The sequence below is a fragment of the Zonotrichia leucophrys genome, chromosome 5 (assembly GCF_028769735.1).
Source record: "Zonotrichia leucophrys gambelii isolate GWCS_2022_RI chromosome 5, RI_Zleu_2.0, whole genome shotgun sequence".
NCBI classification, from domain to species: Eukaryota; Metazoa; Chordata; class Aves; order Passeriformes; family Passerellidae; genus Zonotrichia; species Zonotrichia leucophrys.
In genome coordinates, this window is record NC_088175.1 from 20,998,670 (window position 1) to 21,018,829 (window position 20,160).

General features: G+C 35.1%; 1 protein-coding gene across 6 annotated transcripts in view; it reads right to left on the minus strand.

The window, feature by feature from the left end:
• The window catches only part of NPAS3 (neuronal PAS domain protein 3), a 590,252-nt gene that overhangs the window by 292,616 nt on the left and 277,476 nt on the right, over positions 1-20,160 (minus strand). For all 6 annotated transcript variants that reach the window (XM_064713740.1, XM_064713739.1, XM_064713742.1 and 3 more), the window contains one exon: positions 1,315-1,397. In XM_064713740.1, coding sequence (XP_064569810.1) covers positions 1,315-1,397 — 83 coding nt within the window. The remainder of the gene's footprint in view (positions 1-1,314; positions 1,398-20,160) is intronic.

The following is a 20,160-nucleotide window of genomic DNA, read 5'->3' on the forward strand; positions in this document are numbered from 1 at the left end:
AGTAATATTGTAAAAAACATACCTTTAGGATATATGATATGTTTGCACACAACATACTGAGAAATTACATAAACTGAAATATCATAAAACTGCTAGTTCTTCATTTTTTTTCTGCATGTATGAGACAACATAGCAGTGCTCCTGCCTAATATGCAAACATAGTACTGTAGATAATGGTGCAGATCTCTGACACAATAACTACAACAAAAGTATTTGCTTACAGAATCAAAAACTTGACCTAGACCTCTGCCAAGAGTGTACAACTAAGTGAATCATTTCATTCATAATTCCTGTTCCGAAGAGAAATTAATTCTACTAGTTAATTTAATGTTTTCCTAAAATTATCTTTGTTGCTATTCTGCATTTAGTTACTTTATAAAGACATGAAAATTCTGACATTATCTATAGTGCTTTTGAATACCACAGCTGAGTTAGTACGGAGATAGCTCTCAATCATTTCAAATTAAGTGGAATATTTCTCATGATAATATCCTAATTTACCTCTCTTGTACCTCTCAAAAGATAATACACCAGACAATATATTTGCATTGAGAAGCTGTGTACATTACTAAATAAGAGCAGTTATTCAGTGCCACACTTAGAAAAGACTTTGTGGGTTTTATTTCCTTAGGGCTGGGTTTGCCTTACTGCAAGGCACATCACATTTTCTTCTTAACTGCTCCACATTTGATCACTTCAATCTAAGAAAGGCTGTACTAACCCTGGCAAAATAAATCATGCACAAGAATGTTTCCATCAGCTCATCGTTTTTCAGTTGAGTCTTCCTGGAATAGGATGACTTGTGTCATGTGACAAACCTGATTGACAAATACCAGACCAGTTTTCAGCCCACAGCTAAGGACACCTAAGAGGCATGCTTTCATATTTTAATCTCTGCAGATTGCTCCAAATTTGTGATATATAATTGTGACAACTGGGATATCGTGGAGAAAAGCAGTGCTCATAAACCAAAGTGGGGAAAAAACACCAACCCTAAATTGATACATGACATAAGAAAAAGCACCAACACAAAATACTGGCTTGTACACGCACTCACACAAATACATAAGGGCATTCTGCAAGCAAACAGATTCTAACACCATTCTAAACAACAAAATATTGTGATTCAGCTAAAGTAACACTTGCCTTGCCTCTCATTAACAGTCTCCCAATTATGGACTTTCAAAATAGAAGAAATATGAGCATAAAAAAGATCTCATCAATAGAAGTGCTGACAACAATACTATTCAAATTATTGGCAGATATATGACTAGATAGATATTTTGATTTTTCTTGGAAAAGCCATTTTTTTACCTGTAATATATGACTTCCCAAATGTGATTCAAAAACTTCAATGGCAAGGGCACTGGGACTTCTCCTGCGCTGGGCACCTATAACTGAATAAAAAACAGTTATGTTGCAAGATCTGCACATTTAGTTCTCATGCATCCTCATCACTGACATTAACCCCTTAAATGTTTTGCATCTTAATACACTGGTGGTTAATTTAAATTTTGCCTTCTATATAGCACATAAATTTGGTAATTTAATATGTAATTTAAGACTCAAATATGTAGGATAAAAAAGGAGATTTTTAGAAAACAACCTATTTAAGTGTCCAATGAATCTGGAAATTACTTGTTTGTTCAGATATATCTCGAATCCCTGTAGGCTTACGGTAATGAAAGCATGTAGAATTTAGTGAAAAATACTATCAAAAAAAAGGCTACACATATTGTAAATGTTTTGAAATGTGGGATAAGAAATAAATATTACTTATGAATTAGGAAGTTTATTCCACTAAACATCTGAGAGGTTTATCTGAACTTGTTATTATTTGAAACTGAAATGAAATAAACACAACATTAAAAAGCCAACATTTATAAATACATCTAGTATTCAAATCAAAGTTCTCCTCAGTGTAGAGAAGTATTTTAGTATCCCAGATACCCATGTTAGTTGCTGGAATAGGTACTTGAAACTTCAGCGTCTAAATTACGTAGTTTAAAAGTACAAAGTGACTAATAGATAGTTATGCTTTGAAGGCAGCAGTGACTACAAAAAAGGCTGAGAAATCACAAAATATTTAATATTCTGTTAAACTCTGTATGCCAGGAACACAAAGCCACAAAGCCAGAAACTAAGTCTGTTTATAATCAAATATAGCCATCCACTGTAAGCTGAGGCTTCTTAGGCCTGGGCTACCTTTCCCACATGAACAGAGAAAGCCAGAGCATAGAAAAGATGGCTCAGGGCTGCAGGAAACTCCCTTTCCTGTTTTAGTGACAAAATCAGGCATATCCACCCCAAAGAGAAGAGGTGAAGTTCATTCTGCATCCTTCTAAGGTGTGTAAAAAAGCATTTACATCCCAAGACCCTGATGAGAGACTAATGTGTCTGAAACCATCATAGCACTAGTCCATCTTCCCGTATTGCTGTCTTTACAGTGTATGATAAGAAAAATGAAATATCAAGGATCTGCTAAAACAAGCAGAATGAATGACTGCCATTACTGAACAGGCCAATTTAACATGAACGGAAACAAAACACAGAGCAACAATTTCTAAGTCTTCTATGATACTGGCTGCCAAACATGATATCAGTAGGAAAAGATAAATGCCAAGTAATGATAGTCATATTGACCTGAAAATGTAACATCATTTCTTATTGATGTTTCATGTAATTTCCTTGCAGGAAATTCTAAGCTATTTATACTGAGCAAACAGGTGGTTTCATAGCTAATAGATTCAGGCAATAGCTCATAATTACAAATGGAGACTGCTGTAGAGCTGGTATTTCTGAGTCCTCCTCTTTTCTCATATGCAAGGACATAGACACCAACACCTTGAAAGAAAACTCTTCAAGACTGTATTTCGTAGAAAAACTTTATCTTAAGTTGTGGGACTAAACAAAATATGTGGCACTGTAAAGATTTTCAGTATTCTGACCATGATTGCTGTCAGCATGATGCCTTGTACAGTTATTTCATTTATAATCTATCAGAAACAAAAAACTTATTTCATTTATAATCTATCAGAAAGAAAAAAAAAAAACAAATTCAGTTTTGGCTTGCTAGACATTGCTTCATAATAGTCTCCATATGAGCATTGTAAAGACCAAAAAATCCCTCAACCTGTTAACCTGACAGTCCTCTCTGAAATCCTTTAAGTCCTTCCATTCTTCCAGCTAGACTGCATCATGTTTTCCACACATTGGCTGAACACACCACCATTTGGAATTTACCTTTCCATTAATTTTCTGTTTCCTACCCATATCCTTATGTTACCATTTTAAATTGTATCCATCACATATTGAATCCAATTCTATGGTGTCAATTGCACGGTTTTAGCATTTGAGTATCATAATTTTAATGAAGTGCATAAAGTCAGTGCAGCCCTTTTTAAAACAGTATCTTGAACCTTAAATGACACTTACAGGTAAGTCATCAGTCCTTCACAATTGGGACCCTCAGTTCTGTACCTCAAATGAAATCACTTTAAAGTCAGTGAGTTAACTAGAAAACAAGAAAGGGTCAGATCTTAGCTTTAAAATTTGTCAGTTAGATCCTCCATCGATGACTGCATGCTTGGGGCTAGTATATACATAGACAAATATCTTGTAGTACTTTCATGGCATTCAGGTCACTGACATTTTTACAGCACTAGAACTCTTGGATTTATGTGTCTTGCTCTTAGTCAGGTGATGTGGGGTTCTCATGACAGTTGCTAATTTTTTGACCACGATAATAAGTTACACAGAAAACAATTATGTTTCTGGTAGCCATGCTGCAACTCTTTTTTGATAAATTAATAAATATTAAATATGTACCTTATTTCATGCACTTCCATAACTATAATTATTCATGTCTTGAGGAATGAGACAAGAATATTGAGACAAATACAGAATAAGGGAAACTTAAATTATTTAATCATCTGGATTCATTGTCTTATTATTTTACTTACTTGAGCTTTCAAATTTTCTTGATATTTATTTGCAGGAGAAGAAAGATGCTATTTTGGGTATATAAGTGCATACCACATTGATACCTTTCAGAAACATGGCAATCTCACAGTACAGTCACAGCACAAAACCTCTTATTCGTATTGAATGAATTGCTGGCATGCCAATAGACAAAAGGAAGACATAGACTGAAATGTTTGGATTAAAAAGCAGGCCCAATGTTATTTTATTCTAAAATTTCAAAACATAAACTATAAATACTGAACTGGTTTCCATCACACAAGCCACAGCTAGTCATCTAAATCTCTCACCCTGTGGATGGAACCATCAGCAGCCACAGCTCAGCCACTCACAGAAAACTTGAAAAGCAAGAGATTTAAGATTTATTTCAAAAAATCTATAAATCAAAGTAGCTCAGCAACCTTCACAGACCTAAAGGTGTGGATGCACTCTTTTTTTCTTAAATGTGGATTCCTTTTTTAAATGCAGACTCTTTACAGAAACAAAATACTGAAGGCATGAAATAAATTTCTCCTTCTGAGTTACAGGAAGCAGGGGAAATTAGGATGTGGAGAAGGCTGAAGAATGTGTACCAAACTCCAGAAGGAGTCACAATGCAAACAAGTTCCAAACCCAGGTTAAATTCTTCCAAGCTTCTCCTATTTTAGCAGTATGAACAAACATCTCTGAATAGACTTTTTCCACACGTAGTCATATTTCGTATTGCCTACATTTATTTGACAACATTTAATGCTTGAATGCACAAATTAATCAAAAACTTGGTTGAAACAATATTTGTACTAAACACTGACTTTTAATAGTGACAAGATAGAAAGATTACTTTCACACGTGCACTTTGTAGTGCTGGAGCAGAAGAATCTATGTATGAAAATGTTTTACTTTCCCTGGCATTGGACTATGACCTTTACTATCCAAACTGACATGTCTATTCCTGGTATGAGATTATTCCATAAAAGAAAAAAATTCTAAGTGTTCACTAGTTCCTCTTTGAAATTCCTCCCTCAATGACTAATCTATGCATAAGGTGAAGAAAGAGCCATCTCCCTTTCCGACTGTCTTGGGGGCAGTCTAAGCATGCTTAATGCAACCTCAAGAGCATTTGCAATTGTGCTACAAAAAGTAGAAAACCATGGAAAAGAAAAAGGTAGATGGCCTAACAAAGATTTCTGTGCCTCTTGAAAAGGAAGGATTTCCTCTTAAACACAGCCCTAATGTGTGGGAGTACAGACCAAAGACTGATGCTCACTATGCATTTCCACTGGTGAAGACAAGAGTTCTAGTAAAGCACAAGCAGTATTCCTTGATCACTAGGAATGGAAGAGCAGCATTTGAGCACAATTCTCAGTTTCCCCTAAAAAACTCCTGTGAGATTTTGCATGGCATCCCTCCACATAAACTGCTTTTGTGGAAAGTTTTGGAAAATTCAAATGAAGAGTTTTAAAATTCTGTTGCTTTAATAATAGTTTCAAAACTAAACTGAAATTAAAAATTTCTTTTCCCTAAACCTTTATTTACTCCTAAAAGCTTTTTCTTGATTCCCTATATTTTTTATTTAATTTTGTTGATTTTTCTAGGAAGAACTTTTTGTACACTTGGAAGCAGAGGTGGACTTAGGGCCACTGCACTGCAACCTTTTAGGCAATCTGCTGTCTGAAGAATTATAAAAAACAGAGGTCATCTTGAAGAGCTCTAATTATGACTGCCAATAAAGTCAGACTTTAATTAGCAAAGACTGAACAGATCTAGATAAATATGAAAGTGTATAAACACCCCACAAAAAAAAAGAAAATTACCAGTTTTATTCACAAAATATGTAATCATACCAGGCTAATTGCACAGCAGCTTCACATTGGACTGGCTAATATTTTTCCTCATAGGTATCAACAAAATTCATGATGTTGTCAGATGAGAGAGCATAAGAAGCAGAGTGGCCTAATGATTGTATGTGCAAAACAGTTCACAGTATGAGTGTGGCGATAATATTTTAAATATTCTTTCCCAGAATATAACATTTTTTGTTGTTTTAGAGTAGAAAGAAAGATCTATTGAAATAACAATACAATTTCTAATATATTTTCCTTGTCATAGAGTAGTTTCTACATGAAAATGTATCTTTTGTGATTTCTATGAACAACTCCAAATGTTCATGAAAGGAAATGGAGGTGAATTTGGCAAAGTGGTTTGGAAGAGGTATGATGTCATCTTGAAAAACTGGGGCTTTCTGATGAGACATAATGAGTAATTTGGAAATTTTTAAAAGCTGTGTTTTAGAAAATACAGAGAGACTGACTACAGGGCCAAACTGAACAACAGAGGATTCAATCTCAGGAAAGGATGAAGTGTAATCAACATTACACTCCAGTATTTCTGCATGCTAGCATTCACAGAAGCTTTTTAAAAAAATACTTCATATTTAATAACTTTTGATGAATATTTTTTCCCATTGATTGTTCCTTGCTATCCCATTTAAGACTGATTCTAAGTTTGGAAAGAAATCTCCAGTAAGAGAGAACCCCTCTGCCTAGAAGTTGAGGACATCTGGTATACAAGATGTGTATTCAAATCCTGATCTAAAGTGAGATAAGAGATGAGCAGCATGATGTAAGCAGAGGTGTCGCCCTCTGATTTGGAAAGCGTATCCAAAGAAATTACATTATGTCACCAGTTGCCTCACTATAAGCCATCATATGATCCAAAATTTAGGTCTCTTATCCACCTTCACAGATGGGAAGAAGAAATAAATCTTAGATGGAGCTGCAACATATGTGGAAAGGTATTTTATCTTGGTTTAGTAAAGCTATGGGAATCATTAATACTGTGCCATTACCAAAGAAGTATCACAGCAATAAAGCATCAGAACAAATTTGTCGCAAAGGACTACATGTAAGATGTATAATGCAATATATGATAATCAACTTGCAAAGCTAACAATAGCACTTCAAATCTATATTTTTGTGTACAAGAATACCTCAGATTCTAGATATCCATCTTCTGTTCACTGTTAAAGAACATGAATTCATTACTGGGTAATCCATGACTGAGAAAGTAAACCTAAACTTTCCATGGAATAGCCAACTAGCTGTCAAGAATATATTGGTTAATTAATGAAAGTATTATGCAACACAATTACAAGTGTGCTTTATTATTTTCAGTAGTTCATCTCTGAAAAAGCTACAGAAATTAAAATAATTTTTAGCAAAACTTGCTTTTCAAATTCAAGCTCCTTAATACTTTTAAACTTCTTTTTAATAGCTGTTTTAGTTTCAATAACTTAAATTGATCAAATTGAAATGCTGTCAAAAAGCAGAAGTTATTATATTAATTGAATATTAATTGTTAATTGAACTGGAATCATTGGATTTGAAGACATAATATGTCTTTCCCTTGAGAAACATTCAAAATTAATGGAAAAATGAAGCAAGATAAGTGACTGTCATAGTGTAAGTTTTCGTCTGTTTTAGGAGTCTGTTCCTTTTCCAATTACCTTCATTTGGTTTATAGGTCTGCTCCTTCCCACAGGATTTGTTCTTTAGGAGGTGGGGGTAGGGTGGTTGGGAGGAGTATATAAGAAAGCCCTAAATATCTCTTTCTTTTTTCCTCTTTTTTGAACTTAAAATTAGAAACCCCAATAATGAAATAAGTATATTTTGTGTTCTCTCCTTGATAACTAGCACTGTTTCTTAATTAGCACACGTACGTTTAAAAGTTTACTTCAGAGATTTTTTTTCTGTTCACTGTAAAGGATGAAATCTTTGCTGTGCAAGAATTTCCAGTCATCTAAGCAAAGAGAGTTCTCCATCTGTGGCTGGGGGCGGGAGCACTGGCCTTTCTCCCACACTGTAGTAGTTACTATAGGAACTATTGTGCCTCCTTCAAAAGGGCTACAGACAGGGTGATTAAAATTCTTCATGGGAGAACCCCCACTCTTCTCCCTGACAATGAAATTCTTCAGGGAGAGGGCTAAGCCTCCAGTTCAAGAATGGCAGCACCTGAGGGAGTGATGTGGCAGACAGAATCACCCCTTCTTTAAACTGAAGCACAGGGCAAAAAAATACAAGGGCCCATACTCCTGCATTCATTTTATTCCCCTCCCATGAAATTCAGAAACATTGGCAAGAACTAGTGAGAAACAGAGAAGGAATTAATAACTTCATACACTCCCCAATTTGTTGAGGACAATGCAGAAAGTAAAGAACAAATACTTTCAATTCAAATCAAGAAAAAGAATTAAAGTGAGATAGAAGCTTCCCAGGAAATCCATCTGCTGTAAACAGATCAGGAAAAAGTCCACAGAAGTATGGAAGAGAAAGAGATAAAGTAGAGACAGATAGGTAAGGCAAGGGAGAGGGACACACAAAGGTAGGGTGAATCAAGGGCTTAAAAACCTAGAAATTTATCAGTCCTTTAGATAAATGTCCATTCCGAGAGATTTGGCTCTACCAGCAGAAAAATGCATAAACATTACAATTGCATGAAGAAATTAGTGATAAGTCTGGATCATTTATTCAGATATCACACTATGACCATTACTGGAATAATAGCTCTATTGTCTTATTTTTAAACTAGTATCAAAATTCCTCTGAAAAGAAAACTGCTGCCACCCCTTTACAGCTCCAATGCTACAGAGATGGCTAGTGTCACTGGTTCTGTTCTCAGGAGGAGGACAGGGTATTAACATCAAGTCAGAACAGTGTTATATAGTGTCAGACTATACTTGCTGGTAAAACTAAGAGGCCTGCATCTGTTGTCTTGCTTTTTTTTTCCAGTCTGATCCCAAAGGTTCATGTTATGACATTTGTAACATCTGCTACAAATGCGGAGGTAAGTCAGGCACAACCTTATTACTTCCAATCTAACGCTCCATCCATCCACAGGGCTTTCATATGCCACTAGTATGTCAAGGCGACCAAAAAGCTGTTCTATCTACATGAGGCAAGGTGTAATATATTTCTAAAAGTCAATAAGAAATCCTGCTTTGTTATGTCTCCCCTTCTTTTGTTGTATTAAATTTTGGCAATGTTATTTCAGAATATTCTGTGAACAAAACAACGAGCTGCTCCTACTTAGAGCCAATACAATCGCCTTTTTATGCCTTAGACAGTGGTGTGTTGAAAATTGGCAAGCTGTAATTCACATCCTTCCCTGTTTTTAGTAACACTGAAACATATCCAAATTCCCCTACCAGACCCTTCTATACTGAGGTCTGCTTTCTTGCACATCTCCCTTTTCCTGCCATACTTCTCCGATGATTTGATGGGCTCCCTGCAACATTTTACTGACAAACTTAACTTTTTTCAGTGCTCAGTGGCAAAATGCAACTCCTGATAGACAAAAAAATATTTATTTCACCTGTGGTAACAAAAAAATTAAATGAATAAGGAAAACAAAAGATGCTTTATAACTAGCATTCTTTCTTTTAGCTTCTATCTTTTTCTTTCTATGAACTTTTATACTATCTGTGAACCTCTATTGTTATACCCATGGTATTTGAAGATTCCAGTATTCCACTGCTAGTGGGCTAGGATACTGTATGCTGTGAGGACTCTGCTATCCCTGCCAAGTATCTACACAGGAAGCCAACCATTAGCTTAGCTATATGGCTAAAATCACCAACTAAAGAAATTCCTTGAGAAATACATAGAGCCTCTTCTGACAGCAAGTGGATCATAATTTTAGAAACAAACAGCTTTAGAAGTTAGTGAACTAAGTAATATGTTCCACACTCAGTATCATACACTAAAAATAAGACAAATTTCACATTTGATAGAAGTCATTCAAATTCATTACAGGGGCTGCAAAACACTACATGTGTTCTGTGCAAGTGAGAAAGAAAACCCAGTGCCTAATGACATAAGCTGCTGTGGATCTTGATCACCTGCACTTATGCCATACCCAATTTTTCTGTTTTACTTTTTCACTTTTTCTCTAAGTAAAAGAACCCCCCCATACACATGCCCAGCTAAGAAAAACACTGAGAAAACCCCAGATCTCCTTTTGTTAAATGAACACCAAAATCTGAAAGTCTATCAAATATTGCTATTGGCAAATGTAGGAGCCACATCCACTGCTGGAATATAAAATCCAGTGATGATATAACCAGACAATTACTGATTAATGCATCATTCTTCTACCAGAGTAAGTGACATACTGAAATGAATCCAAATGCTTAAAGTTGTTTCTCATTCTAAGGTGACTTCAGAGCTTTACTACTTCTAGATTTGGCTTTATGACTGACACATGTAGGTGCTGGATTTGCTTGTACACTGTTTTTTTCATTTTTGGGATGTAGTCAGAAAAGATTAAATGAAGATTCATAAATGAAATGAGACTGCATACAAGTCTGAAATCAATCTACAATTTCAGGGAAGAAATCTTTATCAGCTGCCAAAAACTGAACCATATAATTAACTGAGGATTCTGGTAAGAACCAACTGTGCCACTAGTCAATTATTTTTACTTGTCTTCCAGCTGAAGCTTCTGCCTGTACATAAGAGAGACTGCAAGAAAATGCAACTATAGATAATTTGGTGATTTCAAAAAATAACTGAAAAAATTTAAGGAGATTACCAAAACCATCTGTAGTAGAACCAGAACATGTTTTTAAAATCTATTGCAAAAATTTCTCCATTTGTCACTAGAAATTTTCATCAAGAATTCTCATAAGAACTAATAGCATTTCAGAATTGCTGAGGATTGAAAAATGACCATGCATAGGCTGCAATGGAAATCCCCAAGTCCTAATGAAGCAGACCTCAGAGGAAGTAGTTTGACACTTTCGAATACTGGTTAAGTCATGACAACTGGGAGATGAAACGGCTTCTTTTCAAAAGCACTACTGCTTGTTAAAAAAAAAAAAAAAAAAAAAAAAAAAAAAAAAAGTTGATCCAAAGACCCTGTGGGAAAGATTTCCCAGCACTTCCAGCACTTTGGATTGCATTCCTAACACATATGTATGCAAGTGCACTACTACTTGTCATAATCGGTTTCAGCAGTTTTTAAGGAAACAGAATCTCTTGGAAACCCCAATGACTAGTAAGAAGAATAGTTAAATCTTTACTAGAAATATGATGCAGTCTTTAAGTCTTTGCTAAGGTTAAAGGAATTCATACAGTTCATGATGAATGAACTTGGAACAAATTAGAAATAAGTTAACATGTTAACATTATTATCAGCTCCAGCACAAGGTGTTTCCCCCTTCATTTTCTGAATGATCTTTTTAAATAGTTATGTGAGAAAAGTCCAGTTTCCTTTGCCTTTGGAGAGTGCCTAACAGGGAATATAAGAGATGTTTAATCAGAAGACAGAATAGTAATGGAAGCGAATGCTTAGGAGTGAGAAAACAGGAAGCAAATTCTACAGCCAAGAAGTGTGTAGACACAGCCTTCACTTCATCACAGTTGCATTCATTAGCATCAGGAATTAATTTAGCTCAAGATTATTTCTGCAGTGAGGGAAAACATTTATTTGATTATTTCACAGGTAAGATTCACTCTTATTACCTGGCTATAAGAGTTAAAGCAAGGCTTTCATCATTAAAAGTGTATCTTGAACATGTTAAACATAAAAGTTCCGGGCGTTATTGTAGCCAGATATTTGAGTATTCTTTAGCAAATGAACTTAAAGGCATCAGAATTCATTCCCCACACAGTACTTGAATTAGACATGGACACAGATGGTTACCTTGACTTTGGGAGCAAAGTTTTGTTTTGCAAGATAACACTGTCTTTAAACCAGCTCTTTTGCACTTTCTATTAGTACTGATAAACATTTTTTTTCTTTTTTCTTAAGAATTTTACAATTATACTGATAATGTATTACATTTGGTGAGTTTAAGAATTACTTTATTATACATACCCAAACCTAATATAATACAAGTATGCATTTGCTGTAAAGATAAAAATTTTCTTGATACAATAATTCAACCATCTGTGAGCTGAGATTTCCTTTAAATTCTACTTGTATTTAACTCCTTTTCAAAATCACCTTTTAATTCTTAAACATATTTCTTGTGCTTAGTCCCTCTGAAGAACTAGGTTTACACAGCTATGTAAATCAAGCTCATTAATTAAATAGACAATTTTTTTTTTTAAGTATGATAAGATACTTAAACTAAAATACAGAGTTGAATGAAGACTGCTCAAACTCAACACAGAACACACTTCTTTTTCAGTCACCCACAATCTCTATACATCCTGCAGAAAAACTAATGAGTAATGCCTGATGTTTGTCTACTTTTCTTGTTTCTTTTAGCAACCTCCTGAAAGGCAGTTTGAATCCTGACATTTTTTGTTATGAATATGACAGCTTAAGGGTGTTTTGGATTATCTTAAATTGCCTGCTGTAAATCAAAAATCACCTTATTTTGTTAATAATACCTGCAAATCTGAGGAATTTGCTTGTAGAAAAAAGATTCCACTCAACAATGTTGTATTAGGATAAGTCAGAAATGCAGTAAGTTTTCTGTGCATACTAACAAACAAGTCTTTCAATGCAAAGGCTTTGCCTTGCAAATGCAATATTATTGCAAAGTATATTCTACTTCTCTCTACAAATAGGATGGAGAAAAATAACTATTGAGTAAAACTGCCCCAAATATTTCAAAAGCATGACTGAAAAAATCCATTTCAAAGTTTTCTGAGAATAATTCTGTCATAATATTGAGTCTATCTTCTACAGGAGAGGAGGGATCTGAGGAATGAAGAGGCACCTACATGACTGGAAGAGGAAAAGACACACTGCTGCGACAGCTCATGGACAAATGGCTTCTGAAGAGAAAGGCTTACTTGGGTGGATGATGGCTTCAGAAAAAAAGTTATGACTAAAAGGAAAAGTGAATGGCAGAAACAGTTTGAATAATAAAACACTTGTAATAAAGGAAATAATATTTTAAAGAATACAAACTGAAACTAAGAATTAGGGATAATCACAACATATTTTAAAGCTGTATCTTGCTTATGTTCACCAATTAGTTGACACTTACTATGACCACTTGATTATCTCTATCCAGAGCTAACCAGGCAAGAGGGACTCAACAGCTCTGGTTACATACACAACACAGGTGTTGCTAATCCATTTGTTTTGTGAGGTCCAAATATTCTTTTGACCGACTGGCACATAATACTTTGAGCTGAGCTAAGGGTATGTCTTTATAGTGAAATGAAGGCAAATGTGGACTAGCTGCAAATGGATTAATGTGGCCACTGATAAGGTCTAGCTGTGTTAAAAGGCATGAAAATTTCCCAAGAATGAAGATAAAGTAACTTTCTCATCTCTGTTTTACCACAGCTGGGTGGCTTCCAGTCTCTAAACTAGCATGTGCTGCTATGTAAACATACTGTGTCTAAAGAAGATTTTTTAAATTAATCCCTAATTAACTTGTTAATAGTTAATGAACAAAAACCCATTGTACAAAAAAAAATTCTGGAAAGGTCTGAGCACACACCCTTTCTCCATCTCATATTTTCCACTTTTATGCTACCTCAAGTCATCTTTGCTTTTCACACTTTTCTTTTTCCTTCCCTAATTTTCTTATTTCACACCAGCTAACTTGAATTGGCACTTTCAACCACACACATTTGTTATGGGAAGGAAGTTCATTATGATCAGAGGACCCAAAGCTGTGTTGTGGGAGGTGAAATGGATCACTTTCTCAGGCATCTGAAGCTCCAGAAGGCAACGTAGCTGTGAATGAAAATACTGAAGTGGATACTTACTAAGTTGAAATAGCCAAACAATTTTAATTTACTCACTAAACACAAACTCCCATCTCCAAACCCTTGGACGCTATTCCAAAGAGCCCTATCTGGGAGCTAATTAAAAAAAAAAATAAAAATCAAAGTTAAAATCACAGCCTAGAGAAGCCCCTATTCACTCTGCTGAAGATTCAAGAACATAGCATCAAAGGGGATGTAACCTCTTGTCTGTTTCTTAATGATACTGGAGCTCCAAAGTGTTGCAACCTGCCCTTATTTTCAGGTTAACCACCCAAAAAACCAATAATTTATCTGGAGTGGGGAAAGCAATATATTTCAAATATATTCCTCAAATAGTGCTTACTAGAATTATACTACTCCATGTATCATCAAAGATCAACAAATCAAGTGTCACCATACAATTCACAATATCAGCTTTTAAATTCTATTTCCTTAGAATCCATATTATTAATGCAGGATAGGCATAAAATTGATGAAACTATAATATCTCCCACTAATTTTTTTATTTGGTTACTATGTTTTATGGTATCATGTTGACCATAATTAGAGTCTGGACTCAACATAGGAGTGTATTTTTGTCTATTGGTAAACACCAGATGAAATTTCCAGAAAGTCTACAATAATTTACTTTCATCAATCAGAAAATAGACCCAGGCATTTTTATGATGTCCAAACATCACACTCTTATGACAAAATATCATCTTATGCGTTGCAGCTCTCTTCAGTGTGATACTGAATCCACAAGCCAGACATAACACTAGCTTGTGGACAAAACCATCCATCAATTTTTCCATAGAATCATAGAATAGTTTGGGTTGGAATGGCCCACCAAACATAATTTAGTACACATCCCTGCTATGGACAGGACCTGCTAGGGGCAGGACCACCCCTCCCTAGATCAGGTTGCACAAATCCCTGTTCAACTTTGAACACTTCCAGTTGTGGATTTATGCACCCTTGCAACTACAACAGGCTCCACCTTAAGATCCCACAAAAAGTCCAAGTAAAGGTTTCCAATTCCTTTTTTTTATTAGTTCTCAGGTTACAGCTTGAGCTTAGCACTACTGAGACTAATCTGAGAGAAGAATACAGTTAAGCAAACTCATTCTATGACAATCCTGTCACTACAGGCCCTGGTAAAAAAAAAAATCTTCCCCTATCTTTTTTATAAACTCCCTTTATTGAAAGGCTGCAATAAGGTCTCTCAGAGCTTTTTCTTCTTCTTCTTCAGGCTGAGCTACCTCAAATTTTTCAGTCTTTTATTAACAGGATAATTTTCACAGCCCTCCTCTGGACCCACTCTACCAGGTCAATGTCTTTTTTGTGCTGGGGACAAAAAAGAACAGAGCTGGATGCAAAACTCCAGGTGGGGTCTCATGAGAGCCAGGATAGAGTAGGAAAAGAACTCCTTGATCTGCTGGCCATGCTCCCTGTGATCCAGCCCAGGATATGACTGGCTTTCTGGGCTGCAAGTGCCCCTTGCTGATTTATACCAAACTTCTCATCCACCACCACCCCTTAAGGCCTTTGCAGGCTTCTTTCCAATCCATTCCTCCAGTATGTACTGACACTGGGAATTTTTGTAGCCCAGGTGCAGGACCTTGGGTTTGGCTTTGCTGAACTTCATGATGTTCCTATTGTCCCATTCATCAGCATTTATTCTAATTTCTTCCTCTAGAATCACATGAATTATGGGAAGTGGCATCAGAGCACCACTTCAAGTAACGCTGCAGAGGCAAGATGCTTAATTTGGACATTCTTGCCTGTAATTATCAACAGACAAGAGACCAAATACCAGCACTTGCTAGTCATACACTTTTGCATCTGTTAACTATCCAGTCTGAAACTTTCTTACTCATTTCATGCCAGCTCTTATATGATACTCCCAGTTAATATCAAACTGCTTTAAACTTACAAAAACTACTGTCTGGCATCAAGCCTTTTTGTCAACTCCTGAAAATATTTAAACTGATTTATTGTTTCTGAATTTTGTCCTTCAGTTTCCTCAATTTAAATTATTTAGCTTTATGAGTTTAAAGTATGAAACATAAAAGGGCCATTGGAGATGACTTAATACAATACATTTTCTCTAATCACTCCCAAAAAGTAAATACATGTTTGAAAACTATTTTCTGAAAACTGTGACTGAAGTGGACCTTTAACAATGCCCACAATATGTCCTACCTTAATCCAAAAAATATTGTTTCATTTTAAATTTAAACATGCTGAAAAACTAGCCCAAATATTTTAAATACTAAAGCAAGAAAGGAGGATATTTTAAATAGTGTGCAGAGTAGGTGCCTATTCAAGTTCAAGTAAAATCTTTAAATCTCTCCTTTCTCTGAATTGCTCAGCCAATAAAGGATGCTCTTAGAAGAGAAATATGATATGGGCTTTTCTGGCATTTCAAATACTTTTGCTCCCAAACCATTTTATAAAGAAGCTATTCAATGAAAGTGAGTTTTGATTCTATGTTTCGTATTGCAGTATTGCACATAATTGTGTGTTCAACAACTTGTCATAATACAAAATTACCAAAACTAATAAACTATTCATAGTTCTAAAAATATCCTGCTATAGATGAAGGTTAGCAGAGAGAATAAGCTTTATTTGCATTTAAAGTTAGAACAATGCTGGTGGTATTTAATGTTTCCTAACATGTAGAAATTTCTTGTTCCACTCCTTGTCAAATAATAATCCTCTTAGTCAATAAAAAGAGGGCTGCCATGTCAGTTTAAAACTTGAGACACAAAACTCCCCTTGGCACCACTTCCCAGAGTGATTCCAAAATTAAAATGCACTAACTCAGATACGCCCAGCCACATAATAGTATAGATGTAAAGGTCTACATAAACAGAGGAAGACCCTGGAAACATCCCCCAAAGCCTTCTGTCCACCCCATTCTCCAAGCATGATTGACTGTGTCATGTTTATTGTTAGCCCATCTGGACAACAGGTGCAGTACTTAATGGCCACAGAGTATTTGATTATTGGCTAGTGAATATTTCTGCACAACACAATAGGCCACAGAATGACCCTCAAAAACAGACAGACTTCCTACTCATTTCTACATTCAAAACCTCTCAAAATAAAATGGAAGAGTTTTTACTCTATCTGGAAGTTTAGTATAGAGCTTAAACATACAACCCACATTTGTCAAATACTTAGTTTGCCAGGCTTGTACAGAGTCAATTTAAGGAATTAAAAAAAAAAAAAGTATATGAATTTCAAGCTTGGGGACCTCTAATTACTTCATGCTTAAAGTTTAACTATAAAACATAGATAAATTGCTGCACTAAAACCACAGAAGATCCTCCACATGATCTGTGCCAATGTATCTAAAGCTCATTGAAGCTGATCCCAGAGAGACATTTCCACTAAGTCCTCAGAGAATTCATTTTGGACCCGTTTCTAATGAGTATATAAAGGATTACTTGGATATTTTGGTAAAGCTACCCAATAAATTAGTCGATCTCAAATTTTATTAGCCACAAAGCATTACAAGTGGTCATATAGCTGAAGAACACTGAGGGAATTGAAGGCATATTAGTCATTTATTTAGGCAGATACCAGAGATCAGTACTCAGAACAGGATGTTAGTTGTAACATTAAGCTAATTGGCTAATAGTTGCAGAAGTCCTTAAACAGTTTTTTATACTGAGAGGTGTGACCTCTTCTTGAACCAATTTATGTAAACCCAGGGGGAGTCCTAAATTTATTCCAGCTTCATGAATGCATGGTCTGGATTAAGTAAGCAATAGCAAGAAGAATATGCATAAAACCAACTGTGTAAACAAAACACCTAAAATTTACATGCTGTCAGCTTAAAAACTTTCTGTTTAACAAATTACTTGAGATAATAAATGTTTAAAATAAATTTGCCAATTTGGTGTTAAAAACATTCATATTTCATGCAGTGCATAATTCAGGGCTGCAGTTTTTTCTTCTCAACCCTACCTTTGGCTATTTATCTAGCTGCAAACTTTTATAGATGTGAAATATTTTAAGAAGACCTTTGGAAATGGCCTGAGGTAATTTCAAACTTAACAGACCCTGTCCCACCAGAGCTCATTACAGTGCATTTTATAACAAAGTACCCTCTACTTAATTTTCAGAGCTTAGCCAAGCGTACTAGAAATGCAGCCGCATTAAGTACAATTAATGGTACAATAAAAGCAGTGGAGATGCTGTTTAAGACCCAAGAACCAGCATTAAACAGAGCATCCATGTTCTCCAACAGTCAGTGATGGGTCGAAGTTCCAGAAGTGTGAGATTGCCACTTCTAGGGAAGGGAAAAATAAAGAAACAACATGTGCTTTTGGGAAAAAAAAAATTAATCTTGTTCTTCAACAATCCCAAAAGTTAGACTAAAGGAGGATTAAAAAAATATTCCCTCCAGTTATGCCACTAGCATCCCCCTCTCTCTTTGAGCAGGAGTCCAAAACCATAAACTCATATTCCCATCAGCAAAAAAATACGAAGCAAATTCAATTCCAGAAAAAAGTGAGAATAATGGTAAGTGACTCAAAATACACAGAATGATCTGGTTTCTTTACCAACAAAGTTTACTTTTAAATAACAGAAAGGAAAAAGAAAGAATGTTTTTTTTGCGACAGGATATAATATTTTATTTTAAATAAAAATATTTTATTTAAAATAAAACAAGTCACATCACAACTGGACTGTTGATTATAAAAGCTCTGCCACTGTTAAGTATGGAATTATTTTGATGACTAAGTTATCATTCCTTAATTAAGTTCATTCATATTTGAAACTAAAGAAGAAACACTATGCTTAAGACAGAAGACAACCAACATCTCCTGACTAATTTCTGATAGAAGTCAACTGATCTCTCACAAAGACTAATATCTTTTTTGTTTGTTTGTTTCTACTCTTGAACCTTATTTTCATGTATTTCACTCAATTATTTACTTTGACAGAAAAGATCAGTTAATTCATGTGAGTGGGCCTTCTGATTCACAGACAGTAAGTGGCTTACAACCTGGCTTTATGGCAAAATTTGAAAACACAAAAGCCCTTGATTGTGCATGGCCTGCAGATATAGTAATTCATTTCATACACACTGAATATAAAAAAAATCCTTTCATGAGTGCTGAAGGTAGAAAATAGTTATGGTTTTGTGCTCTGCACAAGAATAACAGATTTCTAAATTGTAAAATAAAAACAAATTCCAATTCTCAGTGCATAAGTACTATCAATTCAAAGCCAATAAGAAAACCCTCAGAATTTCAATGTAACATCTCCCAAAAATGGACAAATGAAGTAGACCAGATTTTGTTTTACATGTCCCATTTCTATTAAGAAATACTTACTAACCATATATTGCTTATCTTTAAAGTTAATTTCAGGTGTTATGACACAGAGATAAATAAACAAAAAACTTCCTACACCTCTTTGTGGACTAGACTGCTGGAAATTTCCAAGTCAACTCTGACTGAAAACTCTATATATGGACTTGGAAATAATCAACAGTGTGTAGAAAGATAAAACCTGCTTTGGCAGTAGATCTCATTACTCTCAGAAACATGGAGGAAAAATAAAACACATGCATTTTTCCTGCTCACAAAGCATATGAATACATGAATTCCTGATGTTCTAGCTATCCAGTGCTATATTATGAGTTGTGGAAACATTTCAATGTATCGAGTGTTCTCTCTTTCCTGTCCCCTCTGTTTGCTTAACTTCACACATAGGGGCTGTTCCTCCACCAAGGCTGTTCTGCTGCTGACTCCTGATCTTTTTATTTACAGCATTCTGCCGCCTCTCTCATTCTTCACAGTAACATAATTCTACAGCCCTCACTTCAGTATCACAAGAAAGTAACTTTATTTATACAGGCTTAAGTAGATTGCAGAGAATAGATGATCATGTTATTTCAGTGGTTTATTTAATTGACACTCAAATTTCCTACTACTCTCCATGATCACACAGTACAGAATGTATCTTTTTACATTGTATCCACATATCCTATGATGTAATTTAGAAAATATGTTAGCTACTGCTCAGTAAAACACTATAATTACTGCTGAAATAACAACAGTGGTGTGGACTGTGTTAACAAAATAATAAGAACAAAGCCTAGGAAATGTAAGTATTAGTGTTAACAATTTATATAAAGGCTAATAACTAAAACTGAAACAATGGGACGAGAAATGTATCTAAGGTAAGGAGTTTCTACCTCTGCCATTAAATCAAGTAATGATGATTTAATTTGTCGAAAGATACATTAAACACATCACATCTTGCTGTTACCAGGAAAGTAATAACAACAAATAAAAGCGATTCTCTGGGAAATTATTTGGTGCTAGCAAACTATTGAAGAAAATTCAAAAATACAAAGAAAGAAATCTCTCCATAATCTCATTTCAGATTGAAGATGTCATGGTGCACTAAGTAAATCAAAACTGCTCTCAAGATGGAAGGTGTAGAATTTGAAGGCATATAG